At 37.5% G+C, this 22,223-nt stretch overlaps 3 protein-coding genes across 4 annotated transcripts; 2 read left to right on the top strand and 1 right to left on the bottom strand.

The window, feature by feature from the left end:
- The first annotated feature begins 42 nt into the window (after positions 1–42).
- On the top strand, positions 43–7,914 carry LOC110052398 (ras-related protein Rab-13-like). The gene is made up of 8 exons (XM_020758523.2): positions 43–301; positions 421–481; positions 2,124–2,184; positions 3,647–3,724; positions 4,465–4,554; positions 5,617–5,682; positions 5,931–5,984; positions 6,360–7,914. The coding sequence occupies exons 1-8, from the start codon at positions 178–180 to the stop codon at positions 6,456–6,458; spliced, it is 633 nt and encodes a 210-aa protein (XP_020614182.1). The 5' UTR covers positions 43–177; the 3' UTR covers positions 6,459–7,914.
- A 5,167-nt stretch (positions 7,915–13,081) lies between these two features.
- On the bottom strand, positions 13,082–17,313 carry LOC110052547 (ubiquitin-like FUBI-ribosomal protein eS30 fusion protein). Of its 2 annotated transcripts, XM_020758677.2 has the most exons (4): positions 17,201–17,313; positions 16,870–17,099; positions 14,673–14,728; positions 13,082–13,282 (listed from the first exon to the last, which is right to left on the bottom strand). In XM_020758677.2, the coding sequence occupies exons 2-4, from the start codon at positions 17,087–17,089 to the stop codon at positions 13,154–13,156; spliced, it is 405 nt and encodes a 134-aa protein (XP_020614336.1). In that variant the 5' UTR covers positions 17,090–17,099; positions 17,201–17,313; the 3' UTR covers positions 13,082–13,153. The 2 variants fall into 2 exon arrangements, with proteins under 2 accessions (XP_020614336.1, XP_020614335.1); XM_020758676.2 differs by having other exon boundaries at positions 16,870–17,247.
- Position 17,314: 1 nt separating this feature from the next.
- On the top strand, positions 17,315–20,459 carry LOC110052568 (large ribosomal subunit protein mL49-like). The gene is made up of 4 exons (XM_020758702.2): positions 17,315–17,440; positions 17,519–17,636; positions 17,793–17,917; positions 20,013–20,459. Exons 1-4 carry the CDS (start codon positions 17,357–17,359, stop codon positions 20,145–20,147), a joined length of 462 nt encoding a protein of 153 aa, XP_020614361.2. The 5' UTR covers positions 17,315–17,356; the 3' UTR covers positions 20,148–20,459.
- Positions 20,460–22,223: the final 1,764 nt, after the last annotated feature.

Here is a 22,223-nt window from a genome sequence, read left to right as displayed (position 1 = left end):
ACTGGGGACTGGCTAATTTAAAAATGGCGCCCAAAGAGATTCTATTTCGTAAAAGTCCGAAGGAAGCTGTTTATATCATGAATTTTTCATTCGAAGTTGCCTAGCGTACCGCAAGCTTGTTAAGGGCTTTGTGTTACCTTAAACGGTTGACTGCCTGTATAATTGAATAAGGGAAATATGGCGAAGAGTTACGATTATTTGTTCAAAGTTCTGCTTATTGGAGATTCGGGAGTAGGGAAAACATGCATTCTGTGTAGATTTGCCAACAACGAATTCAACAGATCGCACATATCGACGATCGGTAAGTTTAATAGCAAATCTTCCTGCCTTAAAATCATTGTTGGCATCTGCAGGTTGTTTCTTGAAATACCTGCTACTCACTGTGTACATAAAATTCTGATTACTATCGCGTCTCGACAGGAATCGATTTTAAGATGAAGACAATCATTGTCGAAGGGAAGAGAATCCGGATTCAGATGTGGTAAGCCATCTTTTCTGTCCAAATCTTTCCCCTCCGTATGTGAGCATCGATTTCCGGTCATTCGGTTGCTTAGTTAGCTAGGGAATGCTTAATTCTACTCGCAATATTTCCCCGGGGTATATAGTATCATTTAAGATTTATAACTTACAAATACAAAGCCTTGTATCTTTCGAAGGTACAGTAACTGTAATTCGAAAGTTCGCGCAAATTGGATCGAAACTAAACGACGTAAACGAACAAAACTGCCGCATTGTTATTAAAAGTGGAGTTTTCTCCACGTACCCTGCAGCTTTCTAGATTCATCGAAAACTTATTATGTTAATTATATCGCCTAATTTCAGTTCAATTTTGTTTTTCTTTTGGTATTTATTCGAAAAACCAATTGAGTAGCCGATACGGGCTGTCTACATCATTGCGATCGACTGACCTTCGTAAAATTCTTCCCGCAATACGTAAGCATACTTCCCGGTTTAAATTATGACAGTAAGTCTTAAAGTTTGAGTTTATTCTTTCGAGAACGTTGGGCGCCGATGTATATCTGTGTTCTCCAAAAGTAGATTTCATTCCTGTGATATTCTTTCTGTTCAACTAGTCGAGTGCTACGTTTTATGATATCCATCTTAGTTGCTAATAATAATTTACCACACACACTTTTTATTTGCGAATCTATCTCCCCTTGAGGTTCAGTATCGCCTTTTCAAATTAAGGCACAAGTAAACAGCTAAGCCCAAAATGCCAACCAGGTGTCCATTAACTGTGGTCAAGATAATTCACGGCCGAATCAAAGTTAAAAGTCATTGAAATACTTTCTTTTTCGAATTCCTCACCAATCAGCTGAGGCATTCAGTAATGAATTCAAAATACTATTATAGATAATGGTCGTTATATTGCGCTGTATTGTTCCTGAGTGGGCTCGATGTACTCTCACTTGGTTAAAAGCTGTATTTGGATGTTTTATTTTTAAAAGGCCCTTAATTTGACAATTGATTTTCCTTGCGTAAAGAATAAATTAACACAAGGATACATGTATCATTTATATGTAGAGTGAAATCTATATTGAATATTTTAAAGGCCGTTTTAGGTAGACTTCTTCTAGGTAATGCGTGGCAAGCACGCCCAGACATTGCTTAAATTCCCTTACCAGAATATTCCCTTTGCCTAAATAGTTCTATAGATTTTTAGTAATTTTTATCCATGCAGATCTTAATATATCCTAGTACATTCATTATCCTGTAAGAGGGCCACTTAGTTTATTAGTATGTGTATACTATTTTGTGTTACCCTCGTTAAATAAAGACTTTACTACTTACCTTCAATTTCTTTGTTCTTTGTTCAGTATGGCTTAATTTGCTATATTTCTCTTTCAATTAAGACATCAAGTACCCCAGCTCAAGCTCTTAATGTCCACTATTTTGATAATTTATTTGATTTTATTAACTTGAATTACAAAAATTTTTAAAGCTGTAAATTAGTGGACCTCTTTTACCATTGCTATTATTTGTGATCGTATTTATCATACTAACATTAAGTTGGTTAGATGTTGTCTGGGTGACGTGTTGTTTAGTAAGGAATGGGGAAAAGAATTATTCCAAAACACACATGTATAAGGATATTTGAGCAGATTTAGTTTCTACATTTTTAGGGATACAGCTGGTCAAGAAAGATATGAGACAATCACCACACAGTACTACAGACGAGCACATGTAAGTTCCGTCAAAATATTTTTTTATATATCAATATTTAAATGTCAGGTTATCTTGTTAAGAACAAACAGACTTTTAATGATCTGATGAGTTTAATATTATGATGTCCTTACAGCTGGTTGAAGGGCACAAACAATATGACCGGTAATATATTGGTAGCTGCTCAATACAATTTTATTGTAGTTGCTCAGTGTTCAAGATTTTCTGTTTTTTGGCAAATAATAAATTAGGAGACATTCGGTCCTCTAATGAATGCCTTGGATACAGGTATACCAAACCTCCTAGCATTCCATAGGGTTCACCAAATTCTCAGATACCCTGTACATTCAATTTTGCAGATACTAAGGACATGTACATGCACCAGGTATTTTTGCACTAATTTGGCCAACTTGGGATGATTTTGAAGAGAAATGTTTGGATATTTGACAGGTTTTGTGGTTGAATCAGTGGAACTCTATTTTTAGCAAGTTTTCAGGTCGAGAAATGCAACATTGAAGATCTCTTCAAATTGAAGTTATTCCCAATGACATCTCATTTATGCGATGTAGAACTGACAAATGAACATCTAAGCTTGACACGGAGAGGGAGAGACGGGGCTGCTATCTGGAATGAATTAAGTAGCCAGCTAATTTTGACTTTCCAGAGCATTTATTCTGATACCTGAGTATTGATGCATGCTGTGTTAGGTCAATTCAAATAACAAACTGCATCTTGAATGAGTAATTTCCTCTTCAAGTGCGCATGTACATACCTAACCTGTCTAGATTAACGATGGTATTCTCGGAACCTGTAAAATATGAAGCTACCATCTGAACATAATATTGATACTGTAGACGAAAGTTTGTTTGGAACTGGACAAGTCCATTAAAGTAATTAAATGTACAGACCGAGTTAAACTTATCAGGACTGGAGTGTGCAAAAGTGCAGTCATGTGTATTGAAAGGCAATTGCAATCGAGTGTTGATCAATACCCTGAATTGACCTGCAATTGACACTCAATTGACCTCTCTATCAACACTAAATTGGCATCCCTACTGATACTTGGTTGACACTCGATTGTCACTCAATTGACATCTTGACTGACACTCAGTGGACACTCGATCGACAGTCGGTCGATAGCCAGCAAAGTGTTGACCGACTCATATGATTTGATCAAAAATTTTTGACTTTAGACCAAGATGTCAATCAAGTGTTGATCAAGTGAAAACCGAGGGTCAATCGAGTATCTTTTGAGTGTTGATTGAGGGTCAATCGAGGGTATCAATTGACACTCGACCATGGATGTGCTTAGTACACATGATGCCAAAAGTCTTGTACTATACAAGTTGTGGTTACAAAATTTACACAGTCATGTATGCATATTTGTAACACATATATATAACAGTACTATGCTTAACATTCCATCATGCTTCATGGCATTAATTTAGTCCTTTCTACAGCACTGTATTTTTTTTTCCTCCAGGGAATAATTTTAGTATATGATATCACAAGGCAGGAAACATTTAATAACATTCGAAAATGGCTTAGATATGTCGATGAGGTAAGTGTTCAGGCAGCTGGCTCAATCTTCTTGATTTTTTTGATGTTGTTGGGAACCAATTCTTGGAAAGTCTTTAGTTGGCATATACTACAAAATTATTAATAGTAAAATATTATTACAATTATAACAACCAAATGGTAATGCCACATACTGGTACATTATTATGTGAAATTTTTGTGACATGTTAATTTTTCAAATTTCACGATTTCAAAAAAACTCACAAAATTAAAGTGACATGAACACTGAGTGTTGCAAACATAACATAATGCCAAAATAAAGTGACTCACATTATGCTACTGTTTTGCATATAGTCCTGCCGTTGCATTTTTGTTACTTTTGACATTATTAATATAGTACCTTTGATAAAGACGGCTTACTAAATTCAAATTGCCATTAGGAATTAATTGTGTGTTACTCGAAAACACGAAGTTATTCAATCAGTGATTAAAAATACAAAATTTTCGCAAAACTGCACAATTTAAGTGTTGCGAATATGCACACCCCAAAATCGTGAAATAAAGGTGTCATGAAAATTTTATGTTATAAGGTACTTGACAACTGAAAAATGTTTGTAGAGTTTCATTATTGTTTGAGACGAAAGAAAATTGGACATTGTAGGCTGATCATTAATGCCCACTATGTTTATTATAAATAAATTTATAATTCCTTAAGTAATATTAAATGCAATGTCAATAGCACTTACTTGCTGCATTTTTCTTTCTTGTTTTTTTTCAAAAAAGCATGCTAACAACAATGTTCAAAGATTGTTACTGGCAAACAAATGTGATGCTGAAGATGAGAGAAGAGTGTGGAAAGATCAAGGAGCCAGGGTTAGTATTGATCACATCCTATCTGTTTAATGTATTAGAGAAGTAATGTAAAGGATAATGGACTGTAGGTGGCAGAAGAGTTAATAAGTGCACTGTAAATGTATGAATGTAGTAAGTTAAAAGCCTTGTAGTTTTAGCCTAGCAGCTGGTGCTTCTCTGGTTTCCATGGCATGAGGAGACATACATTTGGAATACTTCTACTTTCTCTTGGGTGCAAGATTTACAGGGTGGAGAAAATACAGTCGAACCTCTCTAATGCAGACACCAAAGGGACAGAGCAAAGTGTCTGTATTAGAGAGGTGTCTATATTAGAGAGGAGATCACTATGATGACATCACAGTATTTTCTGTTACACTGTATTGTATTTGCATTTGTAAAACTAGCATTTTGACATGTTCTGGTATTGGTATCAATTAGTGTCAATGTTTGTGTAACCGCTGACAGGAAATGGTATGTACCGCAAACTATCGACACCTGGTCCCTGGAGTGTCCGTAATAAGAAGGTTAAATTTGTGAGAATTTTGTCGATACATAGGAAACTGTCCATATTAGAGAAGTGTCCATATGGAGATTTTCGACTGTACATTATGAGAATTAATAACTGTATCGTAATCCAAATCATGTCAAGAAAAACAGACTAAAAGTTTTAAAAGTTAAATATTTTTAATCTTAAGAAATTACCAATAATTTATTGCCTCCTCAGCAGTTTAAGTTATTTCAATTAATTAGTCATCCCAAAAACAATAAAGAAAATGAGAATACTTCATTAACTTTAATATTAATAGTACCTTTGAGATGTGAGAACAATTAACCAAATAAAAAAACCCTGTTTTATTATTATATTAACACTTTGAAAAATTTCCGCTAGAAACAAAATTTACAGATTTAAAATACCCATCTGCAAAATAAACTAATTAATATTGAATTCTGTTCATAGCTGGATGACACTCTTCATGCACCAGAGTAGATTGATAAATATTTTGTCCCTGGTGGGACCAACAATTGAGTTTATTCACAAGGAATATGTGACTCAATTTCTGACAAGAAATGTTTGCTTTTCAGCTTGCTGCCGAGAAAAATATCAAATTCTATGAAACAAGTGCCCAGTCAAACATAAATATAGATGAGGTAAGACAATGCAGGTACAAATAGTTTAAATTACCAGTAGGCACACAATGCTAAATGAAGCTTAATACAACCCCAACCTATTAATAACATTATCAGTTATCCTTTGGATTGAAAATGTTATGCATGTGATAAACCAAAGAATGAGATAGTTTCAAACATAAATTGCACATTAAAATCCATGCTTTTAGAGACTTAAATTTAATTGTTTGCTCATATATTGTGTGTTTAACTTAATAATTGTTTTTCAGGCCTTTACAGAAATATGTCGGCAAATTTTACAAACAATGAGTGAGAATAACCAGGTAGGTACTCAGTTCGGGGGTAGAATTAACGAAAGATGAACATTGATAACAGAATCAAAACACATTAACCTGGAACAGATAATTTTTGCTACTAATTACCTTTTCTTTGGAATAGGGGCTCTCAAATGCTTAAAATTTTGGAATGAAAATGTGAAGCTAACTTGAATTTCTGGAGGTTTGGGTTGGGGAGGGGGGAGGAAGTCAAACCTGAAAAAGATCTGCCATGGGGATGCATGGATATTTCCCAGAGAAACTCATTCTACACTTCAATGCTTAGAATTGAAGAAGAGGAGCTTTTATCAAAAGGTATTTCATTGACCAAACAATATACAGTAATAATTACTCTAGGATAACACTTTCAACATTCTTTTTTAGAATGGAAGTACGCTGTCAGCAACTGGCGAAATTGGATCAAATGCTGTTCTTCTAGACACAAAGAATGAAGTACTTCCACGGAGTTCTTGTTGCTATTAAGCATTAAATTGAACCAGAAATAATTTAATTATAAAGCTTTTAGAAGAAAGAGCCTATACTCCAGGCATTGGTATCTACCCAATGCTTAGTTTATTTCCTAGTCTTGCAAGGGACTGCAGAAACAATATTTTCAACCAAGTTCACCCATGAGGTCACTAATGCATGGTCAGTGGCAACAGTCACATGTACAGAATTCTGAAATCCCTGAGGGATTTTTGATGTTGCATTTGACAACAGAATTCCCTAATTTGGGAGACGTATGTTTGTATGGCTTGGTGGTTGCTCTAGATACTGAAATGTAAAGCCAGATTCCAAACTCAAACTAGATAATTATCTCATTCTTTGGATGCATTGCGGACCTATTTTAGAAGCTTTGCACGCATTGATGCTAAAGTACTTAAGCTTGCCGATGAGAAGATGAAGCTGAGAAACTGCAAAATTAAATGGGCAATTTTCCTGTAAAAGGTCTTTAACATTATTACGTTAAGTTGTAAAGATTTTATTTAACTTATTTTGTTTTTGTTTTTAAAGAGAAAAATTCACTGATAGGTTGGAAATTGAATAAATACTTCAAAATCGCATTTGTAAAGGTTAGATAATGTAACGAGATATCTGAGGTGCTTGAAGATCTTTGTAGCTACACTACATGAACGAATCGGTAATATTTCAGAGAAATCAATAAAACATATGTCGACAGTACCATCCAAAAATGATTACCTTATAATAATTATTGTAGAAAATTTTGCAATGCATATTTATTTGTTTTATTTTGTTTTGGTTTTGTTTTGGTTTTTAGAGTGATATATGTTTGTGAAGTAGACTTGCCTAAGTTATTGAAATTTCACAGCATAATTTTCAAATCATTAAAAATATAATTACTATTTTAATACAGTTTACCCCTGCCAAAGGGAATGTTTGAAAAGCATATCCAAAAAAAATGATTAAGTTCCACTTCGTTAAGAATTCAGGATATCCGTTTATCAGACAACAAGGTTCAACTGTAAATAAAATACTGTTATGCCTTGCATGAAAATGTTCTATGGTGAGGTTCATACAATACATATATTTTAAATCTTTTTTCTGTATATTTATCCTAAAACTTACTCAGTAACACAAGTTTGTTGCTGTAAGAGAATTCCTCCGATCGGTAACAGTGAAGTGAAAAGAAACCTATTTTGAACATGAATATGATTTAATGTTAGATGATTTAATTTAAAGTTAGGGAATGAATCTATCGATATGCACAAAATGGTTATAGAATCTGCCCCCTTCCCCTCATCCTCTCCTTTTTGCAGGTATTATTTGTCTGAAGAAGGGAGGAAAGTGAACCGGTGCACCCGCATTGATCTATAATTTGTATCATAGTAATATAGCAGCTATTTTAGGAAACTTTCCGGAATCTCTATCTTTGTAATGAAAGAATTTATGAATTAAAAACTACAGCTTTAATACCTTAGCTTGTGGTTGCAATGTTTACTGGTGTCCTCAAGTTGCGAGTATGTGGTGTACCTTCAATGTATTTGTATGCAAGTAGTTCAACACTAACTTTGTTACAAACTACATAAGCGAGATGTAACATTGACGTTGAAAAAAAGTGCACAGCCGTACAGTCAATGGTGTGGACGACAGACGGAGAGATTGATAGACTGACATGTATACACGCGCAATCCAAAGAAGTAAGCCTTCATTTTGATTCCCACCTAATTTAATCTTGTACACCCACGACTTACCTTAAATTTCTCTTTTCCTTCGTTTTCTTATTTCGCCTTATTCTCACTTATTTTTTTCCCATAGTGTAATCAATCCCTGTTTTTTTCCTCGGACTTTTCTTTTTTCCCTTCCCTTCCCTTCCTCGTGTTCCCCCACCCTGTTTTGTCCGTCTGAAATCTTCTCTTTCCGTTTTCTCTTCCTTTCCCCTTATTTTCTTCCGCCCTCTTTCCTCTGACCCTCAGTTCCCCCTGGTTTTCGTCGCTCTACTCTTGTTTCCTTCCCTATTATTCTCCTCGTTTAGTCCTCCTACGTCTTCCCCCTTTAAATTTGCGCCCTTTTGTCTCCCCTCCCGTTCCTCATTCTCTTACCGGCCCCCTCTTCGTTTACTCCGATCCCCTGGTTTTGCTCCCTCGCTATTTAATTAGTTCCTATGATTTAATTAATCTCCTCCTTGACCTCTTTTCCTATCTCTCTCTTTTTCGATCCCTTCATGCTCTCTCCTCTCCTTGTTTCCACTAGTTTTCGTTTTGTTATTCTCTCCTTTTCTCTCGCCATTTCATTCTCCAGCCCCCTCGTTTTGTTTTTTCCGCGTCTTTTATCTTCCTCTTGAATCTGTTGCTCTTTAATTTCTTCGCTCTCAGTCGCTTGTTTTCTCGGATCCTCTGTACTAGTTCCCCCACGATTTCAGCTCCCTCGTCTCGAATTAAATACCTCGGCCGTATTTTCTCCCTTCTTCTTCGTTTCATTTACGTCAGCCCTTCCTATCTTTATCTTTCCAATCATTTCTTTTCTTCCTCTTTGTTTATCTTTGCGTACTGCACGCATGCAATACTTCTTTGTCAGCTGCATATTAACTCATTTTATTTTAATTGTTACGTACATGCAATATCTGTATTTTGCAAATCCTTCATCAATTTAGTGTTGAGTTGTCCCATTCCACTCCTTGTCGGGACTACGTTTTGGCTGCACAAATAAAATAAAAAATTCGAACATCTGATCATGTAGATTATAGACTATTTATATTTTAATTATTTTATAGTAGCAAACATTGTCACGGGATAAATATACTACAGACTTATTACAGTGCAAGACGTATTGACCTTGCTGCAGTCAATATCGACATGTCTTCCTCTTACATATCTTAAGATGAATGGACGAAGGAAAGCAAAACCGGATCCTGTCTTTCCACGGGTATCGAAAAAGCTTCTGAGGAGGAAAGTTGAACGCCAGGTAGCGGACGCTGGGCCATCTCTATGTCTGAATTGTTTTCAGTAATTTGTCTAAAATGTAAAATCTCGAGGCAAGCGCGCCGGAGCTTTGTATGACGCCAACAGTAAATAACGGGGTTAAAAAAAGAATTAAATAAATAAAAAGTTAAAAGCCAGCTCCACAAAACGGGCACAAAGCGAGGCTCTACCGGGTTGTCCAGAACTTGTACCAGACCCGTTATGATTGAAGGTAAGTGAGTGAGCGTTAACGCACCCACAACGAATGATACAGTGTTCGCTGCCTTGCTGTCCTTTTTTATTCTTTTCGTTTCTTCGTTTGGCAGCTGCTCGGTTCGAAGGCGCTTTTTCTGGCGCCGTGTTTCTAAGAACATATAGCAATTACTGTAAGTGATAACAGCAATGAAAGCCAAAAGGATAAGAAGCAGTGTCACGTTGATTACGTTGTAATAGACCGAGTACAATTTCGAATCACTCAGTATGAAGGTTGAAACAAAGTCTTGAATTATGAAACACACAGCGATGATCCATGCTAGAAGCACGCCTCGTTTAACCCGAAGTCCAGTAACGATCTCCTGGTACCTCAAGGGATGTTTGATAGCAATATAGCGATCAATACTGATTAAAAAAAGGTGACTGGACGAGGTCAAACCAGCTGTCGACAAGGCTACTTGGTAGAGCTTCTCCAAGACGCAAAATGGTCCCACACCGAGGATCCTCTTTATGTCAACCGCTATCGCGATCGGTTGCACAACAAGTCCAGTCAACAAGTCTGTTCCCGCCAAACACGCCAGAAGTGTGTTGGACTTGGTTCTCAGTCGCTGCTTTGTTGCCACGGCTAAGATGACCAAGGAGTTTAGCAAGATGGTTGGAAAGATTGCGACTAAATTGACAATGGTCACAGAAACTAAGACGGCAAAAGTATCTTTTGCCAGATATGCCTTTCTCCAAACGGGATAAGACAGATAAGGACATTCTTCCCCGCTATCTGGATCTGTAGGCATTAGAAAGGAAAGTCCGTGGTGAAGACGCGATCGTCAGAATGGAGCAATTATGCAAATGTCTGACAATTTGGAAACATAAGACACTCTCTGTCAGTCAGTCAGATCATTTTGGGCCTTCCTTGGAAAAATTTGAATACAGAAGAGATTAATGAAAAATTTTCTTCCTTTGGATACTCATAAAGAAGCTTAAGGACACTTTTTCCTCAAGGAAAAGTAGATGTGGATGTGTGCGAGATAATTAAGAACACACGGCATCTTGTAATTGCAAACTTTATGTACGTGTTTCCGTTGACTGGACAATGCCGGTGTTTATATCACTAATGATACCGATTTTAATTTCTTAATGCTTTGGCGGCTATAGCCGATACCCAAATTCGACCAATCTGATTGACTATACTGATTCCGAATTTGGTTGTTATACCATTCAGTGGTAAATCTTTATACAAGTTTGTGTCCGTCTGAGTTACGCCTTCCTCAGTCGACTTAAACTGTATTTTTTCTTGCATCATCGTGAAAACGAGAATCTTATAATTGCGTGCACAATAGCTATTTTCTGAAGACTTTTTAACAAACAGCTGATTTGAGACTGCCTTGAGAGTTTGGAAAACAAAGCAGCTATTTTCCAGATGAGTTTTATTTTCAGTTTTTCGGACGTCTGAGAATCAGTCTAGAGTAGCGTAGGAGTTAATTGAGTTAAGCGCGCGGATTCTGTGAACAAAAGAAATCATGAGAACTCAAATAACCCGCATAGTAGGTGGGGTCGAGTAAGAAAACGCAAGTGATAAACAAGATGAATTTTCTATGTAATGGATTGATCAGGGCGTCAAATAAAATAGGCCAAATGTACGAAAGGTTGAGTCTGCAAAAAAGTTGAACCACATTAAACTTTTACCGCCAACGCAAGCCTTTCGTCCAGTTTATTTTGGGCAAATGAAGAAGATATTTGTTTTCCTCCAGTATATATAAGGTCCGTTAAAAATTAAAAAAAAAAAGGAAAGAAAAGAAACTAGAATGTGTTATTGATATGTGGCGTATTAGCAAAAATAGATATTAGGAATTTGTACCTCTCGTCCCCAGTGCTACTCGTCTTAAAATGTCGTTATTACAAGAAACGCAGGCTCAGTGGACGAAAATGGTACGAAAACCTCTGCAAATACTATCTGGGCATGTGCACGATTCGTGTTGAAAGTGAGGGTATTACTTGGTGTAGCGAGCACTAGAGCATGAGTGTAGAACAAAGTTGATTTCAGTTGCATAACGCATATACATGCCACGCATATTAATCAAGTCGACCGTGCAACTTTGATTACATATAATCACCTTTGATTACCATTGGTTTAATATTCATAATGACACTAATGCAACACCCCATTGAACAAATCATTACTGTCCAGTCTCAAGTCGTCCCCATAGCCCTTTCCGCCTCTCTTAGGGGACAGGGCCTTGGCACGAGAAATGAAGGGCCCTTCGTTTGTCGTGCCAAGGCCCCGCCCGCTAAGAGAAGCGAAAAGGGCTATGGGGACGAGAACGGTTTGACTCCTTTGCAGGACATGGAGGGCATCTTGTTTCTACCTAGCGAGGTATAAAGCGTTTTCACTCACGTGGCCAGCTGGCATGTACATGTATTGGAACAAAAGAAAGTACATTTTCATTTGAAAAGAATTCAATAGTTTTTCTTGTGTGATCACCAGGTCAGAGTAGTTCTGAAAATAGCTGTTATTGGTGACTGACGTTTCGACAACCAGAGTGGAAGTCAAGTGAATAGTGTTTGTAAAGTCGACTGTGCTACAGTAATTATTGGTGTTCAACTCTCACAAAACTGGTTTGGGAAAACAATATGGCACCATTTCTAAAGAACTTCTTTCCATTCCGCACTTCAATTTGAAAACGCAAGATCTTTCTCTGTAGCAGCTCCTACACTTTGGAACACTCTTCCGTCTGACATCAAGAACAGCTCCTCAGTGTCCCTTTTTAAACATAAACTAAAAACGTTCCTTTTTAAGAAAGCATTTTTATAACTTTTTTAGCGACATTTTTTTATTTTTACTTTATTTGTCTTAAGTGTTTTTAATATTTCTAACTGTAAAGCGCTTTTGAACTTTTAGGATATTGGCGCTATATAAATATTTTATTATTATTATTATTCTCAGTTTTTGGAAAAACCAAGGGAAAAAAACAAACAAACAAACAAATGCAGGCAGATTGACCCAGTTACACTCTTGCTTGTAGTGTCCCCTGCAAGGATCCCCTCCTCCACACAGCCCTTAAACCTAACGCCCTGCTTAAAACCCCACCAGGGGACCTGCTCAGAAGCTACTCCTTTCACTTTACCACTTTCTCCCACGCCTTTGTGGTCAATTGTTTTTGGTGGCATATCCGAGACACTGTTCGCATCGGAACATGTGACCTGAAAACGATTGACTGAGGCGAAATATTGAGGTCTAGGAACTAGGCAACTTTACCCTCAGAATAAGCCCATTCATTCAAGTCAAAATGTAAATCAACTAATTAATTGCAACTTATTTGTCTGCATATAAAAGAGGGTAGTGGGCAATACTTTCATGTGACAGTCACACAGTGTCACACAGTGTCACACAGTTAGTGTTGTCCATATCGTGTAGAACATAACTCAAGATTTCAAAACTTCGTATAAAATAACAGTAATTGTGCAAAACTATGCAAGTTACTGTTATAACAATATTTATTGAGGAATGAGTGCCATTTACATGAATTTCATTCTGACAACTAGAGCACTTCAAGGAGCATTTGAGTTTGGTCCTCTTCTCTTTCCAAATCCAGCAACAACATTAACAAATCTCCTGTTATACTGCATTCTACGCTTGGCACGGCCAGTCTTCTTCTTTTTCTTCTCTTGCTTGTCAACCTGCGCAGACACGAGAAAGTGAAATGAAATAAGCTAAATAGTTAGAGCTAGAAGAAAACACATGTACATAGCTGTTACTCAACGTAGATAGTTATTTTCTTTACTCATAAATGGAGACAGAAATTGAAATCCATGAGCAAACAGAAAAGAGCAAAATGGCAATATTTCTACATGTACATTTAAGGCAGGGTCCGAAATTGCGCTTTCCTGGTTGCCAATGCAACTAAACATTTTGTTCTGGCGACCAGAATTTCACAACTGGTTGCCAGTGGGCGATTAACTATTTCATGCCACAACAATTATACAATAACTTTGATTTTCAGCCAAATCAATTAAAATAAAATTCAAAGTCGCCCGCCAATTGGGCACTTACTTTTTACCTTTCCGCTGCTTTTGAAGTATGAAACCGATTTTCCTCACTATAAAGCTACAACAACGTTTCACAGCTACGATCAGTGCGAAGCTTCGCCACCATGTTTCTTCAGCAGTTTCCCATAACATACGTATTGCAGGCGCAAGAGGCCACATGTCTTCTTTCGCCATAAATATTTATTCAGGCGATTTGGTGTCAAAAGATGTTCTGAAATCTTTCCGTAATTTATTACAAGGTGGAGACGGAACATCCGTGAAGAAATTAGTTGAAGATTTAGATATTCTCTGGGCGTCAAAAGGCGGAAACGTAGATCTGTCAAAGTAGTCAAAAGATGATTTGCGCACTGGTTTGATTCCTGATTACATCAATTGCAAATATTTTGCCGGCAAGCCCATGGCGCCCAAAAATTTTGGTTTCTGTTTCGCTGCGAAGGAAAAATTTTATTGACACTTTTTGGTGACCACAGTTTTCCATATGGCGACTGAAAAAAAAATTTCAGTCGCCAGTTGGCGCCTGCCTTAAAAAGTTAATTTCGGACCCTGTAAGGAAGGTTAACTAATAATGCTTTTTTCCTACAAAAAATACCACTACAAAAGGTGCAAGCAATCACAAATGAAAAAATTCAGGACTGCTAAGGAAACTAGTCAAATTGCATGATTCAATTTATCTGGACCAGCCAACAAGAGGTTCTGAATGGAAAGTATGAAATTATCAAGGGTCGCTTAACGGCAGCAATAAGGCTAATAACATAACACTGCGTAATGATAAATGGGTGAATGACATAAAGATTGTGTTCGTGAAAAATAGTGACTTGGACACAGCCCTTGATATCAATAGCAGAAATTGAGACATACACAGAAATGCATTTTGAGCTTTTAAGTAACTTGTCCAAGAAGGTTTTGATGTCTTCATTGTCCACTTAACTTCAGCTTTATCCAGTAAATTTCAAACAAAATTCATGCTGCATAAACTAACAAAAAGAAGAAAGGAGAACAATGAAAGGAGACTCTGACATACCTTAGGTGTTTGTCCCTTCACTTTACCAGCACGAGCCAGGGAGCCGTGAACCTTACCTGAGGGTCAAGAGAAGGAAATGTTACCACAAGTTTACCAGTGAAGTAAAAAATTTAAGACAGTTTGTCTACATCATTATTCTGTATAGTCAATAGCCCAGCTACCTCCAACTCAGAGCTCTTACAGTGCTACAAGTTTTTGTACAAGTTTGATAGTCAGATTGACACCACTTGTAAAATACATGAAATTGCATTATGACCCAAGTAACTATTGGCTTCTTATTACCACTTGCATATTTGATTGTCAATCAGTGTGTGTGTTTTTTTGTTTGGAATTACACTGTAAATAGACAACATAATAATGCAAGGCCACATTACTTAGTCACAAGTCCCAAATTTCAAAGCCCAGTCTTTCCCTAAACATCACAGCACTATTAGAATAATGCCACTGAATGTATTAAAGATCATATAAGTGTATTTACAAGACATGAGAGATCATATGCAGTTATGTGCACAGCTTAAACAGTTGTGAAAATAAGGCCTGAAAAAAAATAGGGGAAAAAAAGCCAGCTTGAACAGGATTCAAACCATTAAATATGCAATACTGTTACAGTTCTCTACCACCTGAGCTATCAAGCCAACATAACTGCATAAATCTCTCTGCACAGTTCAAGATGTTCTATCATAAGATCACCTCCATTCTTCACCATCTTATGAACTCAGAATGTGGCTACAATGGGCAACAAAAGTAGTCGAGACACTTTAGAACTTTTAGATAGTTAAACTGTTATTCTATTTCATTTGCATGAAGGGTTAATTCTCTGATACCCCTGGCCCCCAGTTCAATGTTGTGTAGGTGCTGTGGTCTGTGCAGTTCTCACACATTGTTTGAGGGGGGGGGGGGGGGGGAGAGGAGGGAGGGAGGGTGAAGAAATGTTTCCAAGACACTCAAAAATCGAATTTCACTGTGGAGTGTCTCAACACTTTTGTCACTCATTGTAGCCTTCAATTGACTTGATAGCTCACTTGGTAGAACACTGCACCTATATCATAAAGGTCATGGGTTTGAATCCTGTTCAAGCCCAAATATTTTCTAGGGCTTTATTTTCAATTGTTGAAGACATGAATGATCATTGCAATTTCTGTCCAAAGCTTAAGCAGCTGTGAAATTAAAGCATGAAAAAAAAAAAAAAAAACACACACACACACTCTTGAACAGGATTCAAACCCATGACCCCTGGGATATGGGTGTAGTGCTTTACCAATTGCAACTGAGCTACATTATGTATCAAGCCAATTCGGAGTTGGTTGCATTGCAAGTTTATACTATTCCCGTAGATGGTAAAAAATGCAAGTGAATGCATGAAAGATATTAAATTTGAACTGCAAAAGAAAGATGTGAAGACATGGTCACTGCAGTTATCTACACAGCTTAAGCAATTGTTGAAGTTGTGTACATAACTGTGACAATATTTCATGAATGTCATCAAACAACTGGAATAATAAAATTTAAAATCAATAGTCACCCCTAATACAACATGTACGTGTACCTAGTAGCACATACATGCTGTATATCTATCAACACAACACTTCTACAATAATTCACACCAAGTGAAAAGCAATCCTTATAACAACAAACTATTAACTAGATATACTGTACACTGTAACTTTTTGCTACAATACATGTAAGCTCCTGATTTTAGAAGTGGCTTTGTATTTTGTGCTGTTTGAGAAAGCCCATCGACTTACGAAATTCATTTAACAACTGTAGAACTTGTTTTGTGTTACCTCACTAAATAAGAGTTTAACCATGTACAAAAAATGCACACTTGCGTGAACCTATTTTTTTGTTTTTTTGTTTTATAAATATCACTTCCACAGTAATTTATGAATTATTATTCAAAGAATTTTCTAATTTGAAGAATAGAAACTATTGAATTGTTCCACCACAGGAACAACAGCTTATTCCACGCTCTCTTAGAATGAACTTTTATTTCCACTTTTCAACATATAATCGTGGCAGAAAATGCCTTGGTCAGCTTCTCTGTTATAGGCTTACCTTGCTTACAGATGTGACGGTATGGCAGTGAAATGCCTTACTATTTACGTTCAAGGCAGTATTTAACATGCTCATAAGACTCTTTAACTTACAATCATTTTACACACAAATTAAGCTTCTGAACAGAATCCTAAAAGATTACCTCCAAGCAAACGAAGACCAACTTCAAGAGTGGACAGATCAGCTACTCCACAATCTACAAGGCTCAGGGTATCATCAAGAGGCTTTCCAGCGTAGAAGAGAACTTGTTCATCAGCGGGAATGCCCTCAGCAAAGGCAATGACATTCTTCAGATCGAACACACTCTCCCCGCCAGTAACATCGAAAGTATGTAGATTTTCTCCGCGAATAAACAACTGCATCTTGAGTAAACTAACACCAAAAGTAGCTACAATAAGTATGCGACGTATTACGGTGTAAAATGAGCCCCAACTCAGCCTTTAACGATATAAATAAAGCGAGTTTTTGCCTACCGTTCTCACAGATTACACGTGGTGGTGCAACCAAATTTTCTAAAAGGAAGAGAGACGATACTACGCAGCCATTTGACGCATGGCGCGAAAAGACCGCTGGGATCAGAGCCCGCAATGAAGTGTCAGCGGATATCAGCGTAAACCCAGAAATTCAAAATGGCGGCTGTCATTAAAATTTGTAGAGCTTTCTTTTCTTCAAATGCAGCGCTGTATTTTCCAAGAAGAGCACCGCAACCTAAGGTGAAAATCTTTACTTGGTATTTTCCATTTCTAGCAGTAATCTATTTACAGATTTTTTTTTTATTGTTTTGTTTTTAGGGTGTTAATACAAGTGTCCAAACATCGACCACCGAGAAAAATTTCACCTATGAAATCAAGCCAGAGCGACTTCAACAGATTCAAAAGTCTCCCAGTGGTTGGGTTCCTCCAGCTACTGGTAATATATTTTCATCATTCGGGGATGAATAATGATTGTAACTAATGAATGGGTTGTTGCATGAGTGGACGTGAGAAGCTTTGCTATTTATCTCAAATTGTGTGAAACATGAATTCATAAATTTAATTTTTATTGATTGATTGATCTTTTTTGTAGAAAAACCAAACTTACCTTTCTTCATTAAAAGATCCAAATACAACAATCTTCCAGTATACACAGATTACAAGAATGCGAGAAGTCGTAAGATCACTATAATAAGGAAAATAAAAGGAGACCTTAAGGTAAGACTTTTGCAGCCCCCCCCCCCCCCCCAACCATGGAAATTATGTTATTTTTCTGGCAAACATTTGGGGTAAAATTGACAAAAATTGAGACTGCTGATAAGGTCATTGAGTATGCAACCTTTCAATATAAATATTCTCAGAATTATAGCTGCAGTTCCATTAGATGGGAGAATTGTTTTTCACGGAATTTGAGTTTGTTTGCATTTCGATTTCAACACGTGCGCATTTAGGCATTGCATATTGTTTTCGGGCAAGAATGGTCACCCCACGCCCCCCCCCCCCCCCCCTAGTCCAGATTTGCCCGTTTGCCTATGAACAATATTGTGACTTTGTTGTTCCTGACTTGGACTCAGGCCTGGTGGATGAACTGCTAGTGCACTGGACTCCAGATCAAGTGGCCTGGGTTCAAGCCCTGGCTGGGGTTAATGGTCTTGTGTTCTTGAGCAAGATACTTTACTCTCTTGTTACCCCTCTCCGCTCAGGTGTGAAAATGGGTACCAGTAAAGGTACTGCTGGAGGTAGCGCTGCAATGGTCTAGCATCCAATCCAGAGGGGAGAAGAAATATCTCCAGTGGCCTCTTGGTGTGGAACCAGGGGCCTCTGGCCTTCTGGCCTTCTGGCCTTCTGGGCTTGAACACAGGGGAGGTGTTCACAGACTTGAACACCTCCCTTGTTATTCCCAAAATCCCACTGAACATGGCTTACTACAGTTTTTCTGAGACCCGGTAGTGCGCACTACGAATGCCTGCTAGATATCAGTATTAATCGCGCGTGTGTAACAATGACGCAAGTAATCCTAAGAAGAAACGAAAACCACGTCAGCACATAAAAGGCAATAAATTTCTTGGGTATATGTAGCAATAGTTTCAAACTCCGTTCAAACAAGTGTTTAAGCTTAGGGCCAAAAAAAATATGGCAAAAAAAGCTCTATAAATAACTGGTAAAAGAGCTCTAATTTACTGTTGCTTTCCCGCACACAATACATGTCGTCACATGAGCGCGCCCTTTAATAAAGGACATGCGCAATTCAATTCTCGTCCAAGGTTGTAAAAGGTAGTTTTTGATCGAGGATTGCTCAAAAACCTACTGTACAACCCATGATGAAATTTTCACAGTTGATTTGTAGTAGTGAATCACGCTTAGAGCCAAAATTTAAAAAAAAAATCTGTAAGACAGACTTTGAGCTATTTTTGATCTCACATTTTCTTAGTTTGTGAAAAATCTGTCTTACAGATTTTTGTTTTACTTTGCATGAATGTTAAATCAGCACCGACTTCTTATTCCTGAAATTTTGAGGTGGGGTCATGTGGGTAGATTTTGAGAAAAATGTGATTTAACCTACTAGTGCCCATTCTCTCCTTGGGTACTCGTTCTTTCATTTTGGACAATGATTTGTTGACGTTTAATTGTACAAGTTTCACATAGAATGGTAAAAAACTTAAGCAAACAGTAAATGGAGAAAGGAAAAACATCTTGGAACATTTTTTAAAAGAGTTAGAAACTGGGCAGTTATAATCCATCAAAACTGTTGTAAGCCACCCTAATCACCTTAGCATATGGTGAGGGTGCATTTTATGTGTTTAGATGTATTCACAAGATTTTGCAGAAATTATTTTGGCAATCTGACTGAATAAATTATGGGCATGAACTGATTACAAACAAGCACAGTTGACTCTGTATCACATGTGTCCCCAGTACATGTAACTTGGATCTTTGCTGCTAACTGGATTCACCTCTCCATGTACTGTAACTTTGCTCTTGGTAAATCAAACTACCTACCTGTAGTGACTTTTTGTTCCTGTCAGGTCATGTTCCTATCCTTACGATTTTCCCCTTGATGCTTGAGCTTTAATTTTGTTTGCAGAACTCTTATGAGTCAAAGCTCCCTAGAAATATGGACAGAAATATACCAGGGGCAAAACATAGAGGAGTGTCAACAGATTATTTCTGTAAAGAATAGAACATCATTGTCTGTGCCATTACCATTAGGGCAGTGTATCTTCCCAACTTTTTTGAATACTATACTTTGATGAGGTGTTTTCCAGGTATGGCCTCAATTTTTTTTTCTTTTTTTTTTTTTTTTTGCTTTCAGGCTCTTGATGAATGTTTGAAACACCATCTTGGAGATGATGTTATCACCTCAATAAATGAACTTACAAGCCAAGTGAAAATCAAAGGAATATACAAAGATGAAGTTGTGACGATATTAAAACGACTGGGCTACTAGAGAAGTAGCCTTGTGTAAATAAAGACAAGAATGGAAAACATCAAGTTGAGCAAGCAGAACCATTGTGTTGTGCATTCTATTAGTGTGAATACTGGCAGAAATTAAACATGCTTGCATGTACAAAGAAAAAACTATCCATCTCAAAATTCTAGCACGTGAGAAACAGAAAATGAACAGTGAATCACTTGCTACAGAGAGCATTGTCTGGTAGATGGAGAGCCTGTCCTGCCATTATAAAGGAGACCTACAGACATTGGCTTAATATGCAAAGTATACAAAGAAACATGTAAATAAACAGTACTTTCTGAAACATTTGATGAGTTACCAGATTTCTTTATTAAGTGTAGTTGTGTTAGCCGTGCACTAATTCAATTTGAATTGCTGGCCCAGCACAGCTGTGACTTGTAATGATAGATATGTTGCTAGACTGCTGAAACTGTTGACTGATTAGAGCTATTCATGTTTCATGTAATAACTCGCATGGTGGATTAAATCAATCGGAAACTGGAAAAGGCTCATAAAACGTTGGAGGACTAGGAAGATACTTATATTTCCAGTCAAAACTGCAATAAACCACATCCCACAAATTTGGACTGGAATGCCCTCGAATAATTGCCCCTTTCATATGCCCCTTTTTGGTGCGAAAATAGAAATAATCGCCCCCAGCTTTTATTGAAGGAAATATGGTATACATGACCCCAGCCCAGAACTTGGCATGATGTCACTTGGGTAAGTCTAATCAAAACAGGATGCGATTCCAACCGGAAGTTTTAGTTTTAAAATGTTCCACGGTCGACAGGTCATGATAAACTACCTTCTATCAAATTGATGAAACGATTTTCATGTTCTTTTTCTGATCTGTTTTCTAGAATAGCAGTGCAGATTTAACTTTGACAGATTGTCAGGCAATATTTTTGGATATTTTTTTCAGTTTTTATGTGTGGGGCCGTCACGAGCGATTCATGAGTAACATGACTTTACTGAGTGGCATGCGTCGCAGATTCCTAGAGACACGGGAAACTGAAGTTCACTTGACTGGATCGGGTGTCTGGAAAACCCGAATAGTAAATAGGGAATAGTCGCGAATAGCGAATAGTCCCGAATAGTGCGAATAGTTGCGAATAGTCTCGAATAGTGCGAATAGTGCCGAACAGTGGCCAAACGTGGCGAATAGTGACGAATAGTCGTCAATAGTCACCGCTTTAGATCTAATATCCAGCGTTAATTAATTATCCTAACAAGAAACAGAATGTCAGTGAATTTATTACGTTTTCTTCTCCAAACTCAGGCTAGGGCTGTCCATCGCCGACATTAAGAAAACAAAAAACGCAAGGATAACCTAATAAAGACGTATTTACGCTTTTGCAGCGGTTAAAACAGAAGAAATTACGTTTAGAAACATCTTTCGTCCTGAAAAGCGTGTGTGCTTTTTAGCGGGAAAATCCCATCCTACGTTGTTGCGAGGTTGACTGCGAGATACTGGGTACCCTATTTGCTACGATTTGCCACCATTTGCCACTATTCGCCACTATTCGAGACTGTTTGCCACTATTCGCACTATTCGAGACTATTCGCACTATTCGTACTATTCGCTATTCGCTATTCGGGACTATTCGCTGTTCGCTATTCGCTATTCGGGTTTTCCAGACACCCGACCTGATCAGAGAGAGCTTTTGTGCTGACAAAGTGCGACTTGCATCTGACATGATCTGAGGGATTAAGAAGATCAATTGCTTCAATAATTAAAATATCTTAACCGATAGTGTTCGTTGGGGAAAAAAAAATTACCGTATTCAATATCTGTCAACATGATGCGAGACATATCTACAAGGCTTTCAAGAGACCTTCAGAATGTTAGCTTTTCTTGTCAGTCTAAACACAGTTATATCGTTACGCATGCTCAACCAGCCCCACCCAGAACTCGATTAGCGCACTAAGATATTGTTACAGCAGACTAACGTAGCATTGCGCCATTAAGTAGAACAGTTTACGGTATCTGACAAACCTGAGCCCGCAATATTGGAAATGATACTGGTCAGCGGATACTCTGTTTTGACAGTTGTCAGATAGCCATAT

This window comes from Orbicella faveolata, unplaced genomic scaffold, assembly GCF_042242905.1.
Source record: "Orbicella faveolata isolate gen_17 unplaced genomic scaffold, um_ofav_v1 contig_24, whole genome shotgun sequence".
Taxonomy (NCBI): Eukaryota; Metazoa; Cnidaria; class Anthozoa; order Scleractinia; family Merulinidae; genus Orbicella; species Orbicella faveolata.
This window is presented reverse-complemented; position numbering and strand designations above follow the sequence as displayed.